This window comes from Helianthus annuus, chromosome 7 (genome assembly GCF_002127325.2).
Source record: "Helianthus annuus cultivar XRQ/B chromosome 7, HanXRQr2.0-SUNRISE, whole genome shotgun sequence".
NCBI classification, from domain to species: domain Eukaryota; kingdom Viridiplantae; phylum Streptophyta; class Magnoliopsida; order Asterales; family Asteraceae; genus Helianthus; species Helianthus annuus.
The window spans coordinates 35,008,267-35,031,417 of NC_035439.2; the positions used below are offsets into that span (position 1 = coordinate 35,008,267).

Consider the following 23,151-nt stretch of genomic DNA (forward strand, 5'->3'; position numbering starts at 1 on the left):
ATTTGGATGGATTTGAGTCATTTACAGGTGAATTTAGGAATGTTGAGAAAAAAAAATCACAACTAGACATGTATTTGGAGGAGGCTCGACTTGATAGAAAAGAAGAACTTGACATTTTACAGTATTGGAAGGATAATCAAGGGAGATATCCTCAATTGTCTCTCATGGCTCGTGATATATTGAGCATCCCAATCACTACCGTTGCCTCAGAATCATCTTTTCTTATTGGGGGTCGGGTTCTAAGTAAATATTGATCTTCATTACTCTCATTGAATGTTGAGGATTTGCTATGCACTCGTGATTGGTTGTTTGATTTAGAAGGTACTAAGTTCATTCTATTTATGACTTCACTATGTATAGAATGTTAATTAATATTTTACTCTTTTTGCATATCCAGATGATGAAAACGAGAATGATATCGAGGAAGGACTTGTAGAAGATATTGAATCATTGTATCCGACATATGATGATAGCCACGTTTAGGTAATATTGACTACCATACTGATAAAGTAGTACACGTTTAGAAAATATTTTTTTACGCAACCAAACATTATCTTCCAATCACTTTTTCGGGCTACGCTTCTCTTTTCTGGTCTAAATACTAGGGGTGTCAATCGTGTCTTGTTGGCGGGTTGTAATCAAGTTGTGAATGGTTGGCGGGTTGTAAGCATATTGTAATAAACAGGTTGACCTTACAAATATTTTAATTTTAATTTTAAACGGGTGAAATATTGGTCATGTTTTGATCGTTATTCAGGGTGGAGGATATATTCAAGGTGATCTGAAACAGTAAAGGGGATGAAAAAGATGCCGATATTGCAGTTCGTGTCTTTTTTTTTTTGCAGTAGGGAGCTTTTTAATATGTATTAAAATTCTTTTAACAACTCTATTAATAGTATTTGCTTACATTATGGTACATTATATGATTGATTAAATGCCAGTAGTATTTTGTTATGTTTGGGGCGTGCCAGGATCATTTTATGGCAGGTTGTTTCCATGCCTAACGCCAGTGCTCACTTACCGCTGCCTGGTTAATGAAGACGATCGAGAGGTTCCTAGCTTTTTGTTTGAGTCAGTGGATGAAAAAGCAAAGGGGATGAAAAAGATGCCGATATTGCAAGTTGTAAACAGGTTGAAACTGCAACTGTTTTTTATTTGACCCGTTTAAGATAAAACACCACCCAGATCAGCTCGTTCATACCAAACGGGTTAAAACTGGTCTTCTTTTTATTTGACCCGTTTGAGATAAAATAATATCCTTTATCGTTCTTGGTAGTGTAACAGCCTATGAAATAATGGAAGATGCTCAGGAGACTGTGAACTGGACTATGTTAATGGAGGTAAGTATATATTATGTTGATTGTTTTTTATTTTCCACTTGTTTTCTCAACTGCACTTGTGCGATATTCAATAGCTGGAAATTTTCTGGGACTGCCTGCTGTGAGAGTAATGAAGGAAAAAATATATTAGTTGTGAATGTAGCGACACAATTGATAGACCACAAGTGTTTGTTTTCTTCTGTAAATGTGTTCTTTTAGGCGCCATGTTTATTTTATTATAGGTTGTGTATATTTATCCCTTAACATTTGGGGTGAATATTGATATTCTTGTTTACATATTTGGTTATTACTCTTTCTGTGACTGTAAAAGGCATATCCTTTTTAGAGGTGATCACTTATTAGCATATTCTTGTTTACATATTTGTTTACATAATATTTTTTTTCCTTCATTACTGCCTGCTGGAAATTTTCCTACATTACTGTCAATATTTTTTTCCCACATGGTGAGAAAGTTTTAATTTTTCCAGTCTTGGAACAGTCCAGTTTAGTCTTGGAACTATTACACATTGACTTTTTTAATTTTTTTAATTTTCTGATGATGGCCTACAGTCCCAAAGTTTTTTTTTAATTTTTTTTTGAATTTTTTTTTGAATTTTTTTGACAAAAACTCATCTTGACCTAAACCCATTCTAACCCATCTCTTAATAAACCCATCTTAACCCAAACCCATTCTAACCCATGCCCATCCTAACCCATTACCCAAACCTACCCAACCCACCCATTTTGCCACCCCTAGTGACAGCCATAGAGGCTGTCCAACAAGCCTTTTCTTATCTCATTATTACATCATAAAGGTTAATTTAAAATTCAAATCTCTGCCATCAAACCACTGCCCATCTCCAAAATTCAACCTATGTTATAAATTCAAAACTCTACAATCAAAACACACCCCAATTTCAAAATTTTGGCTCTAAATTTAAAATTCAAACCGTATACATATATAACCTACATTATTATGGCTCCACATTCAAAATTCAATCCCTCTCTCAACTTCAAAGCGCCTCCACATCCAACCTTCATCTCCACGAGCATAAACATATAAAATCGTACCAAATTGTAGGATCACAAGGGTTTCAAACGAGAAAATGACAAAAAAAGGGGGATTTAAATGTTCTAGATTGTTCTGATTGTGACAACCCTCACAATTACATGTATCCGTACAATTAATTAATATTATATTTGTGCTTAATGACTGTGCTTGAGTTCAACTAATGATTTAACTGCTTTCTGATTTCTGTTACATACATACACATGCATCACAATTCATGCTGTCACTCCATGTATTACACACAAACTTTAGTGACAAATTTGATGCACAAAGCACAGTTAGCACAGTGAGCGGATAATTCAGAAACATGCTGACAATGCCAGCACATAGACAGACAATATTTTGAGGCCCATTATGAGCCAGGGACAAGGTACTACACTAGTAGGGAGTGTAGGGAAGAAAGGACCATAAAACTGCGTCGCTAGGTGATAGTTTGGGAGCCGGAAAGTGCCTAAAACCCATTCAAAATACAGAATTCTGCATTTATTAACAAAATTCAGCATTTTAACATGCTAGTAATGTGCAAAAATAAAGAAAAATGGTCCTATATGCTTTCCTAAGTGTCGGGAATTAAATGTGTCACAAAAAGTTACATAAATGACACTATACGGTATAACTTAGCACTTTAACGGAACGGTATTTAACCAAACAACCGGACACTACCCGGAGCACTAAAATATTATCAGAAACATTGTTTCACTTTCTCTGAGCTAGTTATGGTTCCCGAGCACTATAACACACTACTTAATACATGGTACACACTAAACATTAGATTTTACATCTAACACCTTACTAATTACCACTTACCACAACATTTTACATCTTACCCCCCCCCCCCCCCTTGCTAGAACCGGCCCCAAGGGCCCCACACCACAAGATTTCTTAAATCTTGCACAATCCCAATGTAATCTCTTTAGAGATTACAGATGATTATGTATGTACTTAGGAAGACACATTAACCAAAGGATTTTAGAACCTGGTGGATATAAGATCTAGATCACTTAAGCATCTTCATCAAATAACTTCTTCTCTCCCTCTCCTCCATAGCTCGGCCGAGAACACCCCCCCACACCCCACCATTTTCGATTTTTCCTTCATCCATTCCAAGGTTACTACAAGGTGCGCAAAGGTGAATCACGAAGTGTGGAACTCACGGATCATCAAGGACCTCTCTTGTGTGCTTTTATCCACTCATTTTTCCCCATTGATCTTCCCTAGCTTTAAGCTAGTTGTAAGCTTCTTGTTAACTCTTATTTACTTCATATTTTGGTGGTTAATAGATATATTATGATGAAAACATGTGAACACTAATAGAACATGAACATAAATCATGAAACATAAGATTTCAAAAGATGAAACAAGATGAAATAATGATAAAATGTGGCTGTATTAAATATGTTGATGTTTGCTTGATGATTACTAGTAGTGTGATGTTAGTCATCATATGAAACTTGTTAAATCATGATTGAAAACATGAGTTAACAAGTTAGAGGGTGATTAGGGGTTTGCATAAAAAGATCACCTTCATATTTAGGCATGAACTTGATAACAAGGTGATTTCTTGAAATATTAGCAAACAAAGTGAGTTGATGATCGTATGGATCCGAGGTTTACAAATGGTTTTTCTAAACATAAACAAACCAAAGTTAAAAGACGGTTTTTGGAAAATCATGATTCTTACACTATTTTTGGAAATGAATAAGTATATGGATGCTAGTAAGACATGAAAATGTGGTAAATAAATATTTTTGTAAAATATGTTCACAAGTTGTGAACATCTAAAAATCCCGAGAATGAGATTTTAACAAAAGTAAACACACTTTGGAGGGTAACTAAACCCACTAAACACCCCACTAAGTTACTACGCGTTCTTATAAAACATCAAGTTCATGTTGTATATTGAATAGGAATAGTTTTGCACTTGGTAAGTGTAATATTGCTTAGTGACTTGTTGTTGATTGATTTGAATGATTTTTCAAAAAGAAAATGATATGCTTATTAGCATGGACACCTCCATTTACAAAGGAGACTATGGCGAAATTTTCTAAAAATCCCAACACTTAGAAAATATTTTTCTAACAAGTGTTTACAAATATGTTTTAACTTTGTTTTCCGAAATAAACTTCGCCATAGGTTTTGTTCCAAAATACAAAGTATCGGAGGATGATTTTATAAATAAAAATGGATATAAATATACTTAGAAGAATATGTTTCATATTCCAACCCTTGTGTGAATATTTGAATGTGATGTGGAATAGATACATTATTTTAAGGTGAAATAATATTACTTAACAAAAATACCATTACAAGAATATTATGAGGGATATTATTTTGATACGAAAAATATGATTTTATCACAAAGTAGAACATATTTTTGGACAAGTAGAAAATGTATTATTTTTGGGAAGTTATAATATATTTTCCTAATATATTTAGAAGATATATGATTTTTGGGAAAAAATATATATTTTCTTGGAAACACGTTATTTTTGACAAATAAGTTATTATATATTTTTCTAAAGTGGGACTTAGGAATATATAATGTCAAGACTTTAAATTACAAAAATTCATAAAATACCCCATTCCTTGGGAAGGAAATACGCATATAAAATACTTGAGAAGTATGAATACGAAATAGTTGCCTAACTAATATTCCAAAACCCTAAAAACAAAATTTAAGTTAAAATAATTATTATTATTTTAACAAGAAGTTATAACTTGGAATAATATCAAAGTAACGTAACTCAAACCAGTAAATACAAAAGCAAGGCACAACCCGTTCGTCTAATAGATATTAGTACGGTGTAGGTTATCGTGTAGCTGACAAGGTTTGAGTACGAGCACAGGAGACGCACTACAGTGAGTTCATGTCCCCCTTTTCTTTTAACTGTTTTCAGTTTTATACTTCGGGGGTGAAATACATGTTACGAGTATTACAAACGTTTATTACATGGTATGATTAGCTTAAGGAGGGTTACTACTAGATCATGTGAAGGGTGGGTACAACACTTAAGGCCATCAATCCTCGTTGTTAGGACCGAGGGACATGAGTGATAGATCTATTTGGGTGTAGCGAGCCCACACCCTTGAGGCCGGGGCGGCCCATAGTGGTGACTGTGTCTTACAGCCGAGGCCCGGTAACAAATTTGCTAGGTTTGAGTCTTCCTGCACCTTTTCACACATACCATTGGCTTTGCAACCCATTGGTGATCTCTTTTTCCTTAATTGCTACATACCAGGGACTTTCATACGTACAGACATAGTTTAAAGGTTTATACATACTCACATACACATGAACTCGCTCAACTTTTTGTTGATTTTTCAAACTACATGTATTTCAGGGAACTAGCGGATCTGGCGAGGTATGCATGTGTCTAGCTGCGCTGAATAAAAGATGTCATCCAGGGTTGTGGGGTTTGAGAGGTGTAACCTATTCCTGGACGGGTTACATGTCTCTAAACCTCGTTTTATTTAAAGTCTTTTGTTGTGCCTTATGAACACGTTTTAAACAAGTTATGGTTTGTAACTTATTTTGGGTTGATGTTTCAAGACAAGTATGTTATGGTATTTTTCTAAACTATATTAATGGGTGAACATCGTGTGTTTTTATCATATAGCATTGTTATGATTGTTGCTATGGTATTAAGAAGTCACACCAAATTAACCATGCTTCCGCAAAAGTCAGGGTGTGACATCTTGGTATCAGAGCCTCGATCATAGCGAACTAGGTTTTTTTCTCGAGTCTAGACTATGATTACCAGGGCTCTCATGAAAACATTTTTACATTGCATACACAAAACGTCCAGATCCAGGGAACAAACATTTTTACAAACAAAAAGGCACAAATACACATTTTAAAATTTATGTTTATAATTCAGTCTTAGAGACTGAGGGAGGTTCAGTCTTAGAGACTGAGGGGTCTAATCTTAGAGATTGGGGAGGTTTAGTCTTAGAGACTGGGAGGTTTTGGTCTTAGAGACCAGGGAATTAGTCTTAGAGACTGGGAGTTGGTCTTAGAGACCAGGGAGTTAGTCTTAGAGACTGGGAAGGTTTGGTCTTAGAGGCCAGGGAGTTAGTCTGAGAGACTAGGGAGTTCAGTCTAAGAGACTGGGTGGGATAGTCTGGAGAAGACTAGGATGATGACTTGCTTACATTGTTGTGACTTACATGGTTATTTGATTACATGTTGATATATGTGCATATGTGTCGTTGTGTTACAGACACGATGTCATCTTCTTCTGATACTGGAGTGTCAGACACACTGGATCCTATAGCGATTGTATCGGACGACGAGATTGTCCCTGAGGACGAGGTCTATACATCGGACACCACGAGTACCGACGAGGATGACTTCCAGCCATTTGGCCTACCGGACTTTGGGACGATATGCCTTTAGCTGATGGTCTTTTCGACGGGGATCTACCTCTCATTCAGATCCTTGCTCCTCTTCCTCTCGCTGCAGTTCCTGTTGAGGATCTGCCACTTGACGAGTTAGCTGATGATGACATCGATCTATTCATCGAGGGTCCCCCGGAGGGTGACCAGGATGGTGGGGCCCCGATGGATGACGATATTCCACTTGCTGATGTTCCCGTTGATGACCTTGTTGTTCCTGTGGTTGAGGTTCCTGCTGTTGATGCCATTGTTTTGCCACCTATCGAGGCTCCTGTTGAGGAGGCCTTATCCGATCCGTCTGGTCCAGACTCGTTTGAGTCTGTAGCGTCCGCTACTCTTCACGCCCAGGGCGTGTAACACTACTCCACCGGCACTGATTCAGACATGGCGATGTCTACTGCACCCATTGTTCCCCATGACTTTGACCCGGATCCTGAGGTTGAGTTTGTACCCGCTGGGCCCCCTCTCGCTGACCCAGAGCCGGATATTGCACCAGAGCCGGTTCTTGCTCACGACCCTATGGATGTTCCAGCTATTGCCCTTTTGCCTGATCCTTTACCAGAGCCTGATCACGTTGATATACCAGTCGTGGCGCCACCCGTTGTTGATGCACCAGTTGTTGCACCACCAGTTACTGATGTTCCTGTTGTTGTTGCACCACTGCCCGACCCAGCCCCTGTGTTTGTTGACCGTGCACCATTTTCCACACATGTCGATCCTAGATATGCTGACACCCGTAATGGGTGGATTGAGGACGACGATTATCCTCCTTTTGTCCTACCAGTCACACCCCCTGCTGCACCTGTTTTGCCCCTCTTGATGTTCCACAGTTTCACCCGCACGTATCTGATGTCCATCGCATGGATTTACCCATCACTTTTCTCCAGGACATTCCTCCTCCCCGTCCAGGGGAAGGACCTTCTACACAGCAGCACAAGCACATGCCACTTACAACAGCAACTTTTCCATTTATGCCCCCTTTTGCACCTACTGCACACGCTGCTTTTCCTTCGTCAGCACCCTCGGGCGAGCCATTTATGTGGTCATCGCCCAATGTCATGCCTTTGTCAGATCCATACCATCCTTTTCATGTTGGGTATACGACAGATGATATACTTATATCCTTGCAGTTACAGCAGGATATGTTGAGCCGGAGAGTCGCGGAGCTTGAGAGGATCTCGCATCCTCCATCTTTTGCTGATCCTCCACAGACCGTTTTTCCACCTGCTCCATCATTTCCTTATCCAGATTATCACACCCGATTCCTAACGATGGAGCAGCAGATCGCTTGTTTGATGCGTTTTATGCATGCACTCGAGGAGGATTTGGTGTATTTGCGCCGTTTGCTTTTCTTTCCACCTCCTCTTCCTCCCCCATCAGCTTGAGGATTTTTGGTTTGTTGCAGGTAGCGTTACTTTTGATGAGAAGACAGCTATTAAGCCTGACTGCACAGCATTTTGAAGACCACATTTTGACATTAAGACTTTTGACATTTGATTTTTAGTTGTTGTATATGGTTAGACGATTCAGACGAGGGTGATGTGACCCTTAGTCTCTTTTGATGTACGGTACATTTGTGAAACTTGTAAACACTGTATTTGTGGTCTTGGTTATATGATAGCTCAATCGCAGTATTCTCATTATATGCGTTGTTGAATTATTTGTTTTATGTTATAACATGGGATGTTATGTGTTATGAGGTTGATGAACATTATTACATGCTTATGTTACGTACTCATTATATATATTATGACTTGACCAATACAATCTTCTTATAGAAGATGCCACCACGAAGGGAAAACCGTCTGCCCACTACGGAGGCCGAATTGCAAGCAAGAATTTCGCAAGCAGTAGCTGACTATGAGGCCTCACGCGCGGAGACTAGCGGGGGTACCTCAAGGAACAACGTACCAAATGGTAATGTTTAAGTCGCTTGAGACACATTACATTACATTTGGACATTTCATGTGCAATTGCTAATATTTCCTGTGAATAACATTGCTTGTACAGGCTGTACTTTTAAGCAATTTCTAGACTGTAAACCACTAAACTTTGATGGCACCGGGGGTGCAGTGGCGTATGTTCGATGGACAGAAAAGACCGACTCAGTGTTGCGAATGAGCAAATGCGCACCAGAGTAGCAAGTTACCTACATTTCCGGGTTGTTTGCTGATGGAGCACTCTCATGGTGGAATCTCCAAGTCCAAACCCTAGGAGAGGCAGCAGCTTACGCTATGACTTGGACCGAGCTGAAAGAGCTCATGCGTAAAAAGTATTGCTCCAGGGCCGAGATACAGAAGACGGCCCGAAGATCACCGAGTATGTACAAAGGTTTCATGATCTGTCACATGTGGTACCATACATGGTTACGCCTGAATTCAAACGCGTGGAGCATTTCATCTGGGGGTTGGCACCTCCGATTATGAGCATGGTAACCACTTCAAAGCCTGCAACAATTACTGAAGCCATCGATCTGAGCATGTCACTAACTGAGGAAGCCATCAGGCTAAACAAGTTTTCAAACTCTGACCCCAAGAAAAAGGAGACTCATGTGGAGTCCTCGGGAGAGAACAAACGGAAGTTCTCCAATTTTAAAAAGGGTACCAGCAGCACTAGCAGGAACTGGTTGAAGCAATAACTGGTGCTGAAGTCAAGGGAAGAGGATATATGGGCGTTCTGCCCAAGTGTGATGTATGCCAGCGCCAACATTCCGGCCAGTGCAGATTAAGAAAATGTGAGTCTTGTGGGAAGACTGGTCACTCAAGAGATACATGCTGGGCTGGTGCTGGTGCTGGTCGTGGCAATCAAAGGGATTATGGAAATGGGAATGGAAACCGTCCGCAAGGAAATGGCGGAAATGGAAAGGGAATGGAGGGGAATCAAGCTAGTAACCGAGGAGCAGTCAATAATCGAGCTGGTAATGGTAATGGGAACGGAAACGGTCGAGGACCAGGATGTTTTAACTGTGGAGATGTGGGGCACTTCAAGAGGGAATGCCCAAAGCTTAATCAGGCACAAGGAAGAGTCTTCAACATTGGTGCGAGGGAAGCGCGCCAGGATCCAAATGTCGTTACTGGTACGTTCCCTATTAATCAACGCTTTGCATCTGTACTATTTGACACTAGTGCCGACTATAGTTTTGTATCGCTAGAGTTTAAGAAAATGCTTGGGTTAACTGCTAGTAAATTAGACATTCCGTACTCAATTTTACTGGCTAATGGAAAGCTAGTTGAAACGAATGAATTCATCAGAGGATGTGTAATAGAGCTGGGAGAACACGAGTTTACACTGGATCTACTGCCAGTCGAGTTGGGAAGCTTCGATGTGGTAGTAGGGATGGATTGGTTGTCAAGTAACAGAGCCGAGATTGTATGTCACGAGAAGACCATTCGCATTCCAATGGCGGATGGAGAAACAATTATGGTACATGGAGAGAAGCGCGATACGCCCTTAAGGATGATTAGCTGTTTGAAGGCTAGAAAATGTTTGAAGAAGGGATGTGTTGCCTTCTTGGCACACATCATTGATAAAGAAGTCGCTGAGCTGAAGTTAGAAGACATTCCAGTCATGAAGGAATATCCTGAAGTCTTTCCAGAAGACTTTCCAGGATTGCCGCCTCAAAGGCAAGTCGAGTTTCATATTGACTTAGTTCCAGGCGCCGCGCCGGTAGCTAAGGAACCTTATCGACTTGCACCTTTTGAGATGCAAGAGCTATCAACGCAACTCTAGGAGTTGTTAGACAAGGGATTTATCAGACCAAGCTTCTTGCCTTGTGTAGATCCCAAAACGTATCCGGATCACAGTGGTTGGTTGTTTTAACCCATAACACCTATTGATTAGGTGTTTGAGATATGAAAAGTTAAGAAATATCAAAGATGAAGGGAAGCTAATGGATTAATGAATACAACAAGTGTTGTATTGAATCCAAACAATAAGATATAACAATAAACAACCTTGGATATCAGATTTGAGCACTAGATCAACAAGAGAAAGTAACAACACCAATATTCATTCAAGAGCCAAAAGCTTGAGTTGGTTACAAGGCTTGGACTATTTATAGGGTGTTCTTGATCTGCCAGCAAATTTATAAATTTGCTGGAATCTTATCTACACTAGGCCAGGAACATTACTATTAGAGAATTACAAAACAAGCCCTTGTACATTCTAATTTGCTACAAACTACTACTAAACTAATCCAGCACAAGTATCAACGATCTCAAAAGTTCTAACAATATCCCCCCTAGATCGTTGCATACTTGTCTTCTCATTCTTCAGTTGTGGCGGCTGGATTCTCAGTAGCTTGCTTCTCGGGCTCTGTTGGATTTTCTTCGTTAGTTGTTGTTTCTGGTGGTGCCTCTATCTCGGTTGGAGCTTCCGGAGTTTCTTGAGTAACAGTAGCTTCACAAGTTGGTTGGTCCTCCTTAGTGGCCTCATATGTGGATGAGGCCGGAGGTGGTGATGCGGTGGTTGGTTCAGCAGTAGAAGCAGAAGATCCGCCCTTCTTTCTTTCGTGTTTCTTTTTCTTTCTTGCTTCCTGTTTCTTTGCATCTTTTTCTTTCCTCTTTTCCATTTTATCAACCAAATCCAGCATATCTCTTTTCAGCCTCGATGCTCGCTCCACTACTCTCGAAAATAACGCCGCCTCCTCCAAATTTGCGTTTCCGGCTCCTACATTTATGCGGCTGGCGTTTAGAATTGTCAGATCTGAGAGCCCAAACATGAAGACATCCATCGGATCTAGAATGCGGATATCCACGTTTTCGTTTGATCTTATTACAGCTTCACCGGTCTTGCTGTCATAAAACCATTTCTTGAAATTTGTGAGAGCGACATGAGCTTCTTCTGGGAGTTTGATCCGTGTGACAACTTTAGCTGGGTTGATTACCCACATCACTTTCCCTTTTCCAGTTACTGGATCGATTGTTGTTTTTGACACCCTGCGTCTTGGACGCTGTGGAGCGTGATTTGGGAAGCCCTTGTTACATTCTTTGGCAATTATGCGTTCGAAATCCCTCCCGATTCCTCTTTCTTTGTGATTTAGTATATCTAAACGACCAAGTTCTCTGAGATCCCACCTCGGAAGTGTGAACAGATCAAATCCAGTTTGAAAGTACTGGATAACTCCACCGCGTCTTTTTACCACGAACATTCCTCTAAGATTATCATACATTCAACTGATAATCTTATCGGTAGCTTCAGACTTTTCAACTTTGATAACTTGATGGAAATCAAGAAGTCGTTCTCTTTCCTTTTTGAACCATTCAGGGTGCTCGGGAGCAAATGTTTTTCCATTCTCTTGCTCGTATAGAACTTCGTCCTCAAGACCCCATTCAATAAACTTTGATGGCATATCTTCCCGATCGACAGCTTCTTCCTCACTTTCGTCTCCCTCAGATACCCTGTCAACCGACTCCAGACGCCTTTTCTTTGCCTCTGCCTCCTTTTCTTTTCTGGTTGTTTCTTCTGTTATGAAGGCATCGAAGTCAAAGATTTCATCAAACGTGAACATTGGCTTGATTTTCGTTTTCTCACACATACTTCGCATCATTCTATACATTTTCTCCAGCCCTGCTTGCTGGAATCTGATGAATTTGGACTGCTTAGCCATGTATGCAGTCATTTCTTTGTTTTTCTTCCTCTGATCTTTGATCTTTTCCCTGAGGAGGTTGGTGTCATTCACTTGGTTTTTCAACAAACAAATTTCTTTTGCCGCTGAAGGCCCGGTGTCTTTGATTAACTTGTCGTACAGTTCTTGAAAGGGGCGAACCCTTTGCGGAGGCACCGGAGGCCTTGAAATCCTTGTTGGCTTTACAGGGGAGACTTTGGAGATTCCTTCACTTGCTTGGACATCTTCGGGATAGACAAGTAAGGTGTCAACAAAATCATGCATTCTTTGAACTTCCTCAGGTACCGTCTCTGGTCTCTCTGAGGGAGATATTTCTTTTCGTTTCAAACTCTTCTCTCTTTTCTCTTTCTCTTGCAGAGCATGAATCGCTTTCAAATATTTAATATGTTGTCGCTGCTCTTCTGACTCGCCTGCCCTTATGCCTGCCTCCATGAATCGTTCAGTGCTTTCCGACCCCCTTTTTCTTTTGGGTGGTTCGCCTTCAGCTGTCTGTTTTTCTTTTCTTTTACCTTTAGCACGTTCTTCTTTAGAGGCTGCTTCGGCTTGAGCTTGGGCAGCTCGCTGTTGTTTTTCTCGTACCGCTTCTTTGTACTTCTTGTAAGCTTCCTTGACAATTGGTAATCTTTCTGCTCGGTACATCCAATCATGCAACAGCACCCATTCATTGGTCTTTATCTCAGTGTACTGTCGGCTGGTGGGAACATGAAACTTGTAAGGGTTTCCGTCGTTCGGAAGATCCTTGTGTTGATCATTGATAAGCATTTGAATAAATCTAGGGTACATCGCCCACGTAGCTCCACTTGTATTTTCACGCATGTAGTTGAATATTAAGCCCAAGAAGTTAAACTTCTGATTGAGGCATAAATTAAGCATGGCCGCCGACCATTCCAAGTTCAAACCATCAAAACCACCTTTTCGATGAGCCAGACTCATAGAGATCACATGAACGATGAATCTCCAATCTCTGGTGAGTCCGCCTCTTTTGATTTCCTTTTTGTGCCGGAAGTCTCCAGCATAACCCATCCCTCTAAAGCCGTCCAGGATATCATCTTGACTTAGACTTAGCGGATTTTGATCATCATCTTGAAACTTTAGAATCCGGCGTATCATGTCTTCAGTCACCTCTACTTTCTTGTTGCGAACGGTCGATACTATCCCTGGTTTGTTGTTGACGGATTCTAGTTTTGCGTTTTGCCAGAAATCTTGAATGTGGATATTGTAGACTATAACAGATGTCTCCACAGCATATCCGATCCTGCTGGAACGCACCTATCTGGTTACATCTTCAAAATCAGTAGGCACTTCGTCTAGATTTATACTTTGATTGTGCTTTAGCGTTTTATCCCATTCCAGATTCTTCACCATACTGCACATTTCACGAAAAACGAGCCAAGTTAGAATTGAGAGTTTACTCATGAAACTATGCACAAAACAGTATTTAAACAAATTTAGGCACAATTAAATAAAATGTAATATTACAAAAAAAAATAGCAAAATTGACTTAAAATCGCTGCCAAGTCATGAGATGTCTTCGCTGGCACTAGTTCTCGAGACAAAACGCTAGATCAGCGTCTAAGTTCGCTAGCGAACATAGCGATGACAAGGTCTAATTTCGGAAACGACCTGCCAGCGAAGACCATAACCTATATCGCTATCCGAGCGATTTAGACTATGTGGCTGGATGCTCGAACTCGCGTTCGAGACTTTTGATTGTCGCTATCATCGCTCATGAACCAAGCTCGTGTCTTCGCTAAGTTCGCTAGTTGTTTGGTTAGCCAAATTCTGATTAGGTTTTATTTCGCTGGCGAACTTAAACGAGGACAAGGTCTTGTCTCCGGAAACAATTTACCAGCGAAGGTACCGAACTAGATCGCTACTCGAGCTAAATAGATCGTTCGCTGGTTGCTCGAACTCGCGTTCGAGACTTTTGATCTTTCCTACTTAAATTCGCTGACTTCGCTGCCATCATGTTAATTTCGTTGTCTTCAAGAATTTCTTATTAAACCCTTTTAAAGCAACAAAACCCTAACAGTTAACATTCACATGACCAGATATGGATTCTACACAGATTTGAGCGTAGGTATTTGCTTCAATGACGGATAAAGCTCTTTTTTCTACTTGAATCATCTATCATAACCCACATATTTACATTATATCAAGAACTACCAAACCCTTCATGAAATCAAAACTTAAAAAAAAAAACCCACAATGTATTGATCAGACAAACCCAACATATCAGGCAGTGAATGCATCGAATCAAGAGATGAAAAACCGAGATTTAGTGAAGGAGATTACCTGAAATTCTTGATCGGAAATGAATCTTGTGTTGAGTTTATGATAAAAATCGGAGTTAAGCGATAGAGAAGATGTAGTAACCGGTTTGTGTTTGAAAAGATTTGAAAACTAACTGACGGTTACAAAAAAATTTCATATATATGTACGAATTAGGATAACCAGCGAACTTATAAGTTCGCTGGTATCTTAATTTCGCCGCCAGGAGATAAATTTCAACCAATTTTATTTTCGCTCGTTGATTTCAAACTTTCTCATAAAACGTGCCCATTTTTGTTTAAAACATTGTTTATTTCGAAATATTTACAATAATGCTAAAAATTTGGGCCATTTTGACTCCGAACTTCAAATTTCTTGCTTTGGGAGGTTCCATTTAATGCGGATTTCCTTGAAATATCCGACGCAGAAGATCATATTGCCAACACTTGCCAAATTCTTAATATATTATTATTATTTTACTAACCAGGGCACAAGAAAAACTGCCAGTATGTTTGTCCACTTAAATCCATGCATCCTTCTTTCAACATGCCTTCGGAGAGCGCTTTTATCATGTTTTCGGTAATATTGACAAGTCTTTGATGGCCCCCACACAAGCTATTGAGAATAGAATCATTACGCCCTTGTGAGTCCCACATAAGGACATACCCCCGCGATCAAGGTATGCACAAAGATTCTTCATAACAGGTGAGTATATTGGCTTCATTCTCTTCAACGATAGAACGGAGATCAGGTCTGTACTTTCGTACAACAGAGATCCCAAGAGCTTTCGAGGGCTGAGACAGACAGTTCGGCTAACAGGTCAGTACCACCGTACAGCAGAGTTGCCAAACTAATCTATCAAAGGATTCTGGCCAAAAATGGCGCTTATTATGGATTTTGGCCAAAAATGGCGCTTATTAGAAAGGGTTTGGCCTTTTTTTTTTTTTTTTTTAAGGCACTTATTATTAAAAGAATATCATAGCGTGTATCTGGATGCAGCAGAAGAACGACTATGATATCCTCCGAATGAAATACCAATATAAAGACCCGAAATCTCAGATTTTGGCAATCTATCAACGCAAGATTCAAGACCATTAAGCCATATGCCGCAACGTGTTACCCACTGAGATGCGTAATGTCTGAGAAAAGCCAGAATTCTTGTGTAGACATTATGTTTTGCTCCCTGACAGCAGTTTACTCGTTGGTGTTGCTGAATCTACCGACACGTCGTTGCTTGGTGCCCCGATTTCTTTTGGTTTTATGTGTTTGCAAGAAATGACAAAGTGTTAGCAATTTTCTATCACTTCCTCTCGCAGGAGTCAGATATAAGCAGTCGTTTGGATTTTCTGAATATATCCCCCCTAAAATCTTTATTTTCATGAGTCCATTTGCCCGAAAATAAAATTTTAATAAGAAAATCTTTTTGGTGAGCAACGCTTTCCGATACTTGTTTTACTATCAACAAACGTTCTTTTCTTTTCTTTTTTTTTTAACAACACATTTTGATCACAAGATTCATTTCCAGTCAAGGAAATTGACCATTTCCAACCAGGTTACCAACTGGTTGAATCGGGTTTTATCGAAGGCTTTCGTGAAGATGTCGGCCCGCTGCTGTGTTGTATCCACTGGCACCACTTGAATATATCCCTTCTCGTAAGCATCTCGAATTGCATGAATTCGAATCTCGATGTGCTTTGTTCTTGAGTGGTGTATGGGATTCTTCACAATTCCTAGACACGCTTCGTTGTCGATGAATATAGGAGTCTTCATGATGTTGATTCCATAATCCAGCAACTGATTTTGTATCCAGAGAACTTGTGAACAGCAGCTGTAGGCCGCGGTGTATTCTGCTTGAGCGGTTGAGGTGGACACCGTTGTTTGCTTCTTGCTTTGCCATGAAATCAGACGATTCCACAAGAATTGACATCCTCCTGATACAGACCTGCGATCTACTTTACAACCTGCATGATCACTGTCAGAATATGCAATAAGATCAAAATTACTGTCTTTAGGATACCAAAGACCTAGTTTCGGAGTTCCTTTGAGATAGCGGAAGACGCGCTTTACGGCGATTTCATGGGATTCCTTGGGATTCGTTTGAAAACGAGCACAAAGACAGACTGCCCACATGATGTCCGGCCTGCTAGCCGTCAAATACATCAGAGAACCGACCATCGAGCGATAGAAGGACTTGTTTACTGATTTTCCTTGAGGATCCAGAGTGAGCTCTGTCTGAGAGGCGAACGGGGTGCTTGCAACTTTACAATCGTTCATGTTGTACTTCGTGAGAATATCCCGAATGTACTTTGCCCGATGAATAAGAATCCCATCCTCCTTTTGCTTCACTTCTAGCCCTAGGAAGAAATTCAGCTCTCCCATCATGCTCATTTCGAATTTTGCCTTCATGACAGTCTCGAATTCTCTGCACAGTGCCTCGTTGGTTGACCCGAAGATAATATCATCGACATAGATTTGAACCAGCATTACATCCTCCCCAATCTTTTTGGTAAAGAGAGTCATGTCGATCTTTCCTCTGGTGTATCCACACTCTAACAGGTATGTGGACAAAGTCTCGTACCAAGCACGTGGAGCTTGGTGAAGACCATAGAGAGCTTTGTCCAGCTTGAAGTATCTTCCAGGAAAATGTGGGTCTTCGAACCCTGGAGGCTGGCAAACGTACACTTCTTCTTTTACTTTCCCATAAAGAAAAGCACTCTTGACATCCATTTGGAAAACTTTGAAATTTCTATACGATGCATAAGCCAGAAATATTCTGATTGCTTCCAGTCGAGCAACTGGAGCAAATACTTCTTCGTAGCCGATTCCTTCTTCTTGACGAAAACCCTGCACCACCAATCTGGCCTTGTTCTTGATCACCACTCCACGATCATCCATCTTGTTTCGAAAGACCCATTTAGTGCCAATTGGAAACCTTCCTTCAGGAATCTACTAGTTCCCAAACTTTAAGTTTCCTGAACTGAGACAGCTCTTCTTGCGTTGCCTGAACCCAACTGGAGTCTTGAATAGCGTCTTCGATGTCTCGTGGAACTGATTGCGATAGAAAAGCTGCGAAGAGACCTTTGTTGATGCTAGACGACTGCCCGCGTGTACGTACTCCTTCTTCTACTGCTCCGATAACATTTTCAAGAGGATGATTTCGATTTGTCTTGTATCCGGCATTTGTCAGAGTTTTAATTTGCTGCGGAAGGTTGGTGAAGTGTTCATCCACATAAATCACTGGTGGATCATCTTCTTGAGTTGGCTCATTTACATTCGCCTGTGAAGAAGAAGCACCGTTTTCTTGGGTGTTCTCAGGCGAAGTGTCATCAGTTGCATCATTCACAGCCAAAATCAGGTCAGCAGTTGATGGAGATAGACGAGTGGTAAATGGAGTCTAACCAATGTCGGATGAGTCAAACAAAGGTTCAACTTGAGTGTCTTCAACAGGTTCATTTTCTGGGACTATCTCCGGAATTTCAAAGTTGTTGAAGATCACACCCACATCATAGAACCAATCTGGAGTACTTCCGGTGTTGGTGCAATTTCCTTCTTGAAAGTCAACATAGTAAGATTCAATCACCATCTTCGTTCGTTTGTTGTAAACACGGTAGGCCTTCTGTGTGGATGAATACCCCATAAAGTAGCAGATATCACCCATTGCTTCAAATTTGATGAGATTTTCTTGAGTGTTTAAAAGAGTGCACGAACAACCAAATGGTCTGAAGAAGTCAATAAGTGGCTTTCTTTTGAAGAGAAGTTCATATGTTGTCTTTCCATGAGGTTTCACGATGAGTACCCTGTTTAGAACGTAACATGCTGTATTAACTGCTTCTGCCTAGAAAATAATTGGAAGCTTTGAGTCGACCAGCATGGTTCGTGCAGCTTCGATCAGCGTTCTATTCTTGCGTTCAGCAACTCCATTTTGTTGGGGAGTTCTGGCTGCACTGTATTGGAGATGAATTCCCTTTTTTGCACAGAACGATATGAAGGTCTGATTTTTGAACTCGGACCCGTTGTCGCTTCTGATAGACTTCACTTTTAGCTTGGTCACGTTTTCAATCAGCGGAATGAATGATTTTAAAACTTCAGCTGTCTTGCTTTTTGCTTCAAGAAAATATACCCATGAAAACCGAGAGAAATCATCTGTTACAACCAAACAATAAGAACTTTTAGCAAGACTTTTAACACTGATAGGACCGAAGAGATCCATATGCAACAATTGAAGTGGTGCAGATATCGTGTTCACTGCTTTGGACTTGTGCGGTTTCTTATGCTGCTTTCCCTGGGCGCATGCAATACATTTTTCAGAAAACGGAAATTCTTTAATTGGAAGACCTCTAACTAAGTTTAACTTAGAGAGTTTGTTCATATTTTTGAAATTAACATGGCCCAGTCGTCTATGCCAAAGCAGTGACTCCGATTCTGAAGCTTTGGAGATTAAGCAGGTCAAGTTGTCATTTGTCTTGGCATTTTTCATGTTGAGCACGTATGTGTTGTTCTGTCTTGGAGCAGTGAGCATGATCATTTCTGCAGGAACAACATAACCGGGCTTCAGGAACAAGCATTCCATGTCATTGAAAAGCACCGAGATTCCTTTATCGCAGACTTGAGAGACACTCATGAGATTGTAGCACAGCTCTGGAACATAGTTGACATTCTCCAGCGTGAGGGCTTCGGACACCACATCTCCTACTCCAACAATCTTTCCTCCCTTTTCGTCTCCATCGAAAGATACGAAATCACCATCAATGAAGCGAAAGTTCTTCAGCAGTTCCTTCAATCCAGTCATGTGTCTTGAACATCCGCTGTCGACATGCCAGATGTATTCCATGAGCATTCGAAGCCATTTCTGGAGTTTATTCTGATATACACAAATATACAAATATACAAATTAGTTTGATTTAGGAACCCAAATTTGCTTCATTTCGAATCTGTCGTGGTTTTGACCCACGTTGACCTCTTTTTGTTTCCAAAAATAGGCAGTTGATTCCACCAGATTTTTAACAGATTTCTTAAGATAATTTAATTGATATGTGACGTTTGTAAGAAAATCATGTTTTGGTTTGGAAAATTTTTTGGTTTTACAATGTTTCGCTGTATGTCCTAAATGACCACAGCGAAAGCATCTTTTATGTCTGGGTCGTTTGGTGTTAGAAGATGATGTATGTGATGAGAGTCTTGAATTTTCTGCTTTCTTCATTTTCTTGTCCACTCTGCTTTCATCTTCTGAAAGTTCTTCATCACTGTCTGAATCGAATGAGTTTTCAGACGTGTTGTCCTCGCTCGAGCTTTGTTCTTCACTTGCTTCGTAATTTGACTCATTGTAGCTTCGATCTTTGTTTGTGCCTTTTGAATCTTGGTCTTCAATAGCTTCATAACTTAAACACTCGAGCTTTCATCACTAGTTGCCTGATCTTCACTTGAACTTTCTGATATTTGCTCGTCTTCTGTGGTAGTGACGCTTGAATTTTCACTATCTTGGTCTTCAGTGACGCTCCTTTCTGATTCTGTCATACCTGTTCTGGAAGGAATAAATTCGGGAATTTCCTTTGTAAGGAATTTTCCAAAACTATTCCTTTTTAATTCTGGCACAAATACAGGAGATTCACAAGCAACTTTATCATCACAACACGCATAATTCAAATCATGACATTCAGACACATAATGTTCATGATCACGGGTCTCAAATGTAGGCACATGGCCCTTACAGTCATCCAAGGATTTAAATTTAGGCACTTGGCCATTACAGTCATCCATCCTACTTAAATTATTACATTCATCCTTAACATTGTTTTTCTTAGAACAATTCCAGACGAACCAGTTAACGGTGGAATAACTGTCGCCTGAATATCCGATTCCTATTTTTGACCCGCCGCAGTCTCCATCCTCATCGCACACATCTTCTTTACACTCAATGGGATCTGCATTGCTTTTAGAACAGTTAGCGATTGTCTCATTTTTATAAAATTCATTTTGATCAACAGAGGCCTTTTCATTAATGAGATCATTTTCGGGATGAGGAGTCGGCATAGGCACGTAGTTTTTGCTGTGTGGTGGAAAGAAAAGTTTTCTTTCATTTCCGTGCCTATCCTTATACCCAATCCCGTCTTTCACAAACGTTGGTCGTTGGAAATGTTTAATGTCAGTAAAGGCCTTTTGACTGACATTCCATTTATCTATTATAATTTGAAGTTTGTTCTTTTCGTTCAAAGCTTTTTCTAACCTTTCTGTAAGATCATTAATGATAAAATCTTTTCTAAACACAAATTCTTTAAGAGTTTGCATTTCAGCTAAAGTTGAGTTCAACTTTCTCTGATATGCAGCCTCGTTCTGTTTAAGCTCGTTGTTAAATTTTAAAGCTTTGTCTTTTTGCCTTTCAAATTCTAGGTTTAAGAATTTGTAATGTGCCACGACGTCAACGCATGCTGGTGAGCATAGTTTTTCTTTAAAACTGAGTGGAATACTGTTTACCTTGTAGATGATTCACCTGAGATCTTGGCCATCAGGGCTTTGTTAACTTGCTCCTTTGCTTCAGTGATTTCTTCACTCCAATCATAGTCTTCAACGACTAAAGCTTTTGGCGTGCTGGGAGATGCATTGTTTTTGTTCTCTTCAACTGTGATTTGCTTTACAGCAGGAGTGGTTTCACTGTTTCCTTCTTTCAACAGAGGACAATCGCGCTTAAAGTGTCCTAGATTCTTGCAGTTGTAGCACCTCAGCTTAGATTTGTCAAAGCCAGCTTTTCCAAGACCCAAACGCTTGCCTGTCTTGTCTTGAAATTTCTTTAACCTCAAAGTGATCATGGCCATTTGCCATTTCAGATCCATTTCTTCCATATCATCTGGATCAACTTGATACATGTCTTCAGCAGTGAACATCTCCTTTTTCAGTTCCCCAGACATTAGGGCTTCGTAGCTGCTCAGAAATGTGTTGAAGAGTGCCACATTTTCAGTGGATACTTTCAACGCTTGAGTATCCACAGTAATAGTCTTCTCAACAAGTTGTGGGGCTTTTGATGCACTTGCGGAAGCGTTCGCGTAAATTAAGTCAGAAGCTTGTGGAGTGATGCCCCCTGAAGCAAGAAATGCCACATTCTTCAATCCAGCTGAGGTTTGAGTTGACTTTGGTTGATATCCAGCAGTGTTCATCTCTCTTTTGTTGACATCCATTTCAAAGGCTCTTAGGGTGTTGATCAGATCTGACAGAGTGACAGGATTTGGATTGTTGAGGAAATCCTTCTTGATCATCATGCATTGTAGGCTCCATTCCTTGGGGAGTGAATCAAGCAGCTTCTTTATTGCAGCACGATTTGTGATAGGATTTCCCGCCTTCTTCATTTTGGTCATCATGTTCAGAAAGCGACTAATGTGATCAGAGAGACTTTCTCCACGAACTCCGCAAAACATGTCGTATTGTTTCTGCACCATATCTCTCTTGCTTTCGACCAGTTCTTCATTTCCTTCATAGTACTCAATTAATGCATTCCAGAGTGCATTTGCAGTTCGGTGCTCCTCAAACATGTTGCAGTCGTTGGTTGATAGAGCCATGGTTAGAGCAGCGTGTGCGCGACGATCACGTTGAATGAGAGCCTTGTCTTCATCAGTGAAGGTAGTAGCGTCATTGTTAGCCACTACTGCATCTCCTCGAACTACCGTTGGAATGTGGGGTCAGCGGTAACTGAGAGCCACAAATTGTAGTCCGTGTACTCGAAGAACGATTGAATGCGAGTTTTCCAAGTGCTAAAGTCTTCCGCCCCTTTCAACTTTGGTGGACGAGTGGTAGTTCCAGTCTCAAGTTCCGCTTGAGCAATTGGACTTAGTTGATTTAGCGACATCTTTGCTTGTTTTAGACAAATTAGAGCTGATCAGTCTTTAAATTCGCTGACAGATCACAGGTTAACCGGCTAGACGCTTAATTTCGCTGGTAATTGAAGACACTTGTTCACCTTCGCTGACTGATCCTTGACCTTCGCTGACCGATCCTCGACCTTCGCTGGAGTTTTGAGCAGTCCTGCACGAGCGATCAAGGTAACTTCGCTGACAAATCACAACACAGACAGATGTTAGGTTAATTTCACCGATGACCGTGATAAGAATGCTGTGGTTCAGTATCACAGTTCTCGAAGTCGCCTTCGATAACTTCGCTTACGGGACACTGGACACTATATCGCTAATGATCAGTAATTTCGCTCGAATGGTGTTCGGCGAAATTAGCGATTATGCGATGAAATCCTCAACGATTTGATTTAGTTCGCTATATTCAACGCTGAGTTCGCTGGCTTCAAAAAATAAATTCGCTATATTCAAATATTGTTCGCTGGCTTCAAGATATCTTCGCTGGACAGAGGGTTTAACACGAACAAAAACCCTCTAATCACTCAAAAACAACTCAAAAACCACGTTTTGATGGATCAAAATGTCCAAAATGACTCCCTAATCAAGTATTACAACAACTTATCGATTAAACACACC

The 23,151-nt window shown here is 40.4% G+C and overlaps 1 protein-coding gene and 1 long non-coding RNA gene across 2 annotated transcripts; both read left to right on the plus strand.

The window, feature by feature from the left end:
* LOC110880802 lies at positions 1-940 on the plus strand. Its single transcript, XR_002559459.2, has 3 exons — positions 1-321; positions 398-483; positions 758-940. It is a non-coding gene; the product is annotated as an uncharacterized LOC110880802 (long non-coding RNA).
* A 6,227-nt stretch (positions 941-7,167) lies between these two features.
* On the plus strand, positions 7,168-8,168 carry LOC110880651 (36.4 kDa proline-rich protein-like). The gene is made up of 2 exons (XM_022129132.1): positions 7,168-7,587; positions 7,671-8,168. Exons 1-2 carry the CDS (start codon positions 7,168-7,170, stop codon positions 8,166-8,168), a joined length of 918 nt encoding a protein of 305 aa, XP_021984824.1.
* The last annotated feature ends 14,983 nt before the right edge of the window (positions 8,169-23,151 follow it).

Bases quoted from the DNA above. Each gene is read 5' to 3' on its own strand.
- LOC110880651 (XM_022129132.1), top strand. From the start codon at position 7,168: ATGGCGATGTCTACTGCACCCATTGTTCCCCATGACTTTGACCCGGAT. The intron at 7,588-7,670 runs GTTTTGCCCCTC...ACTTTTCTCCAG, and splicing joins TCACACCCCCTGCTGCACCT to GACATTCCTCCTCCCCGTCC.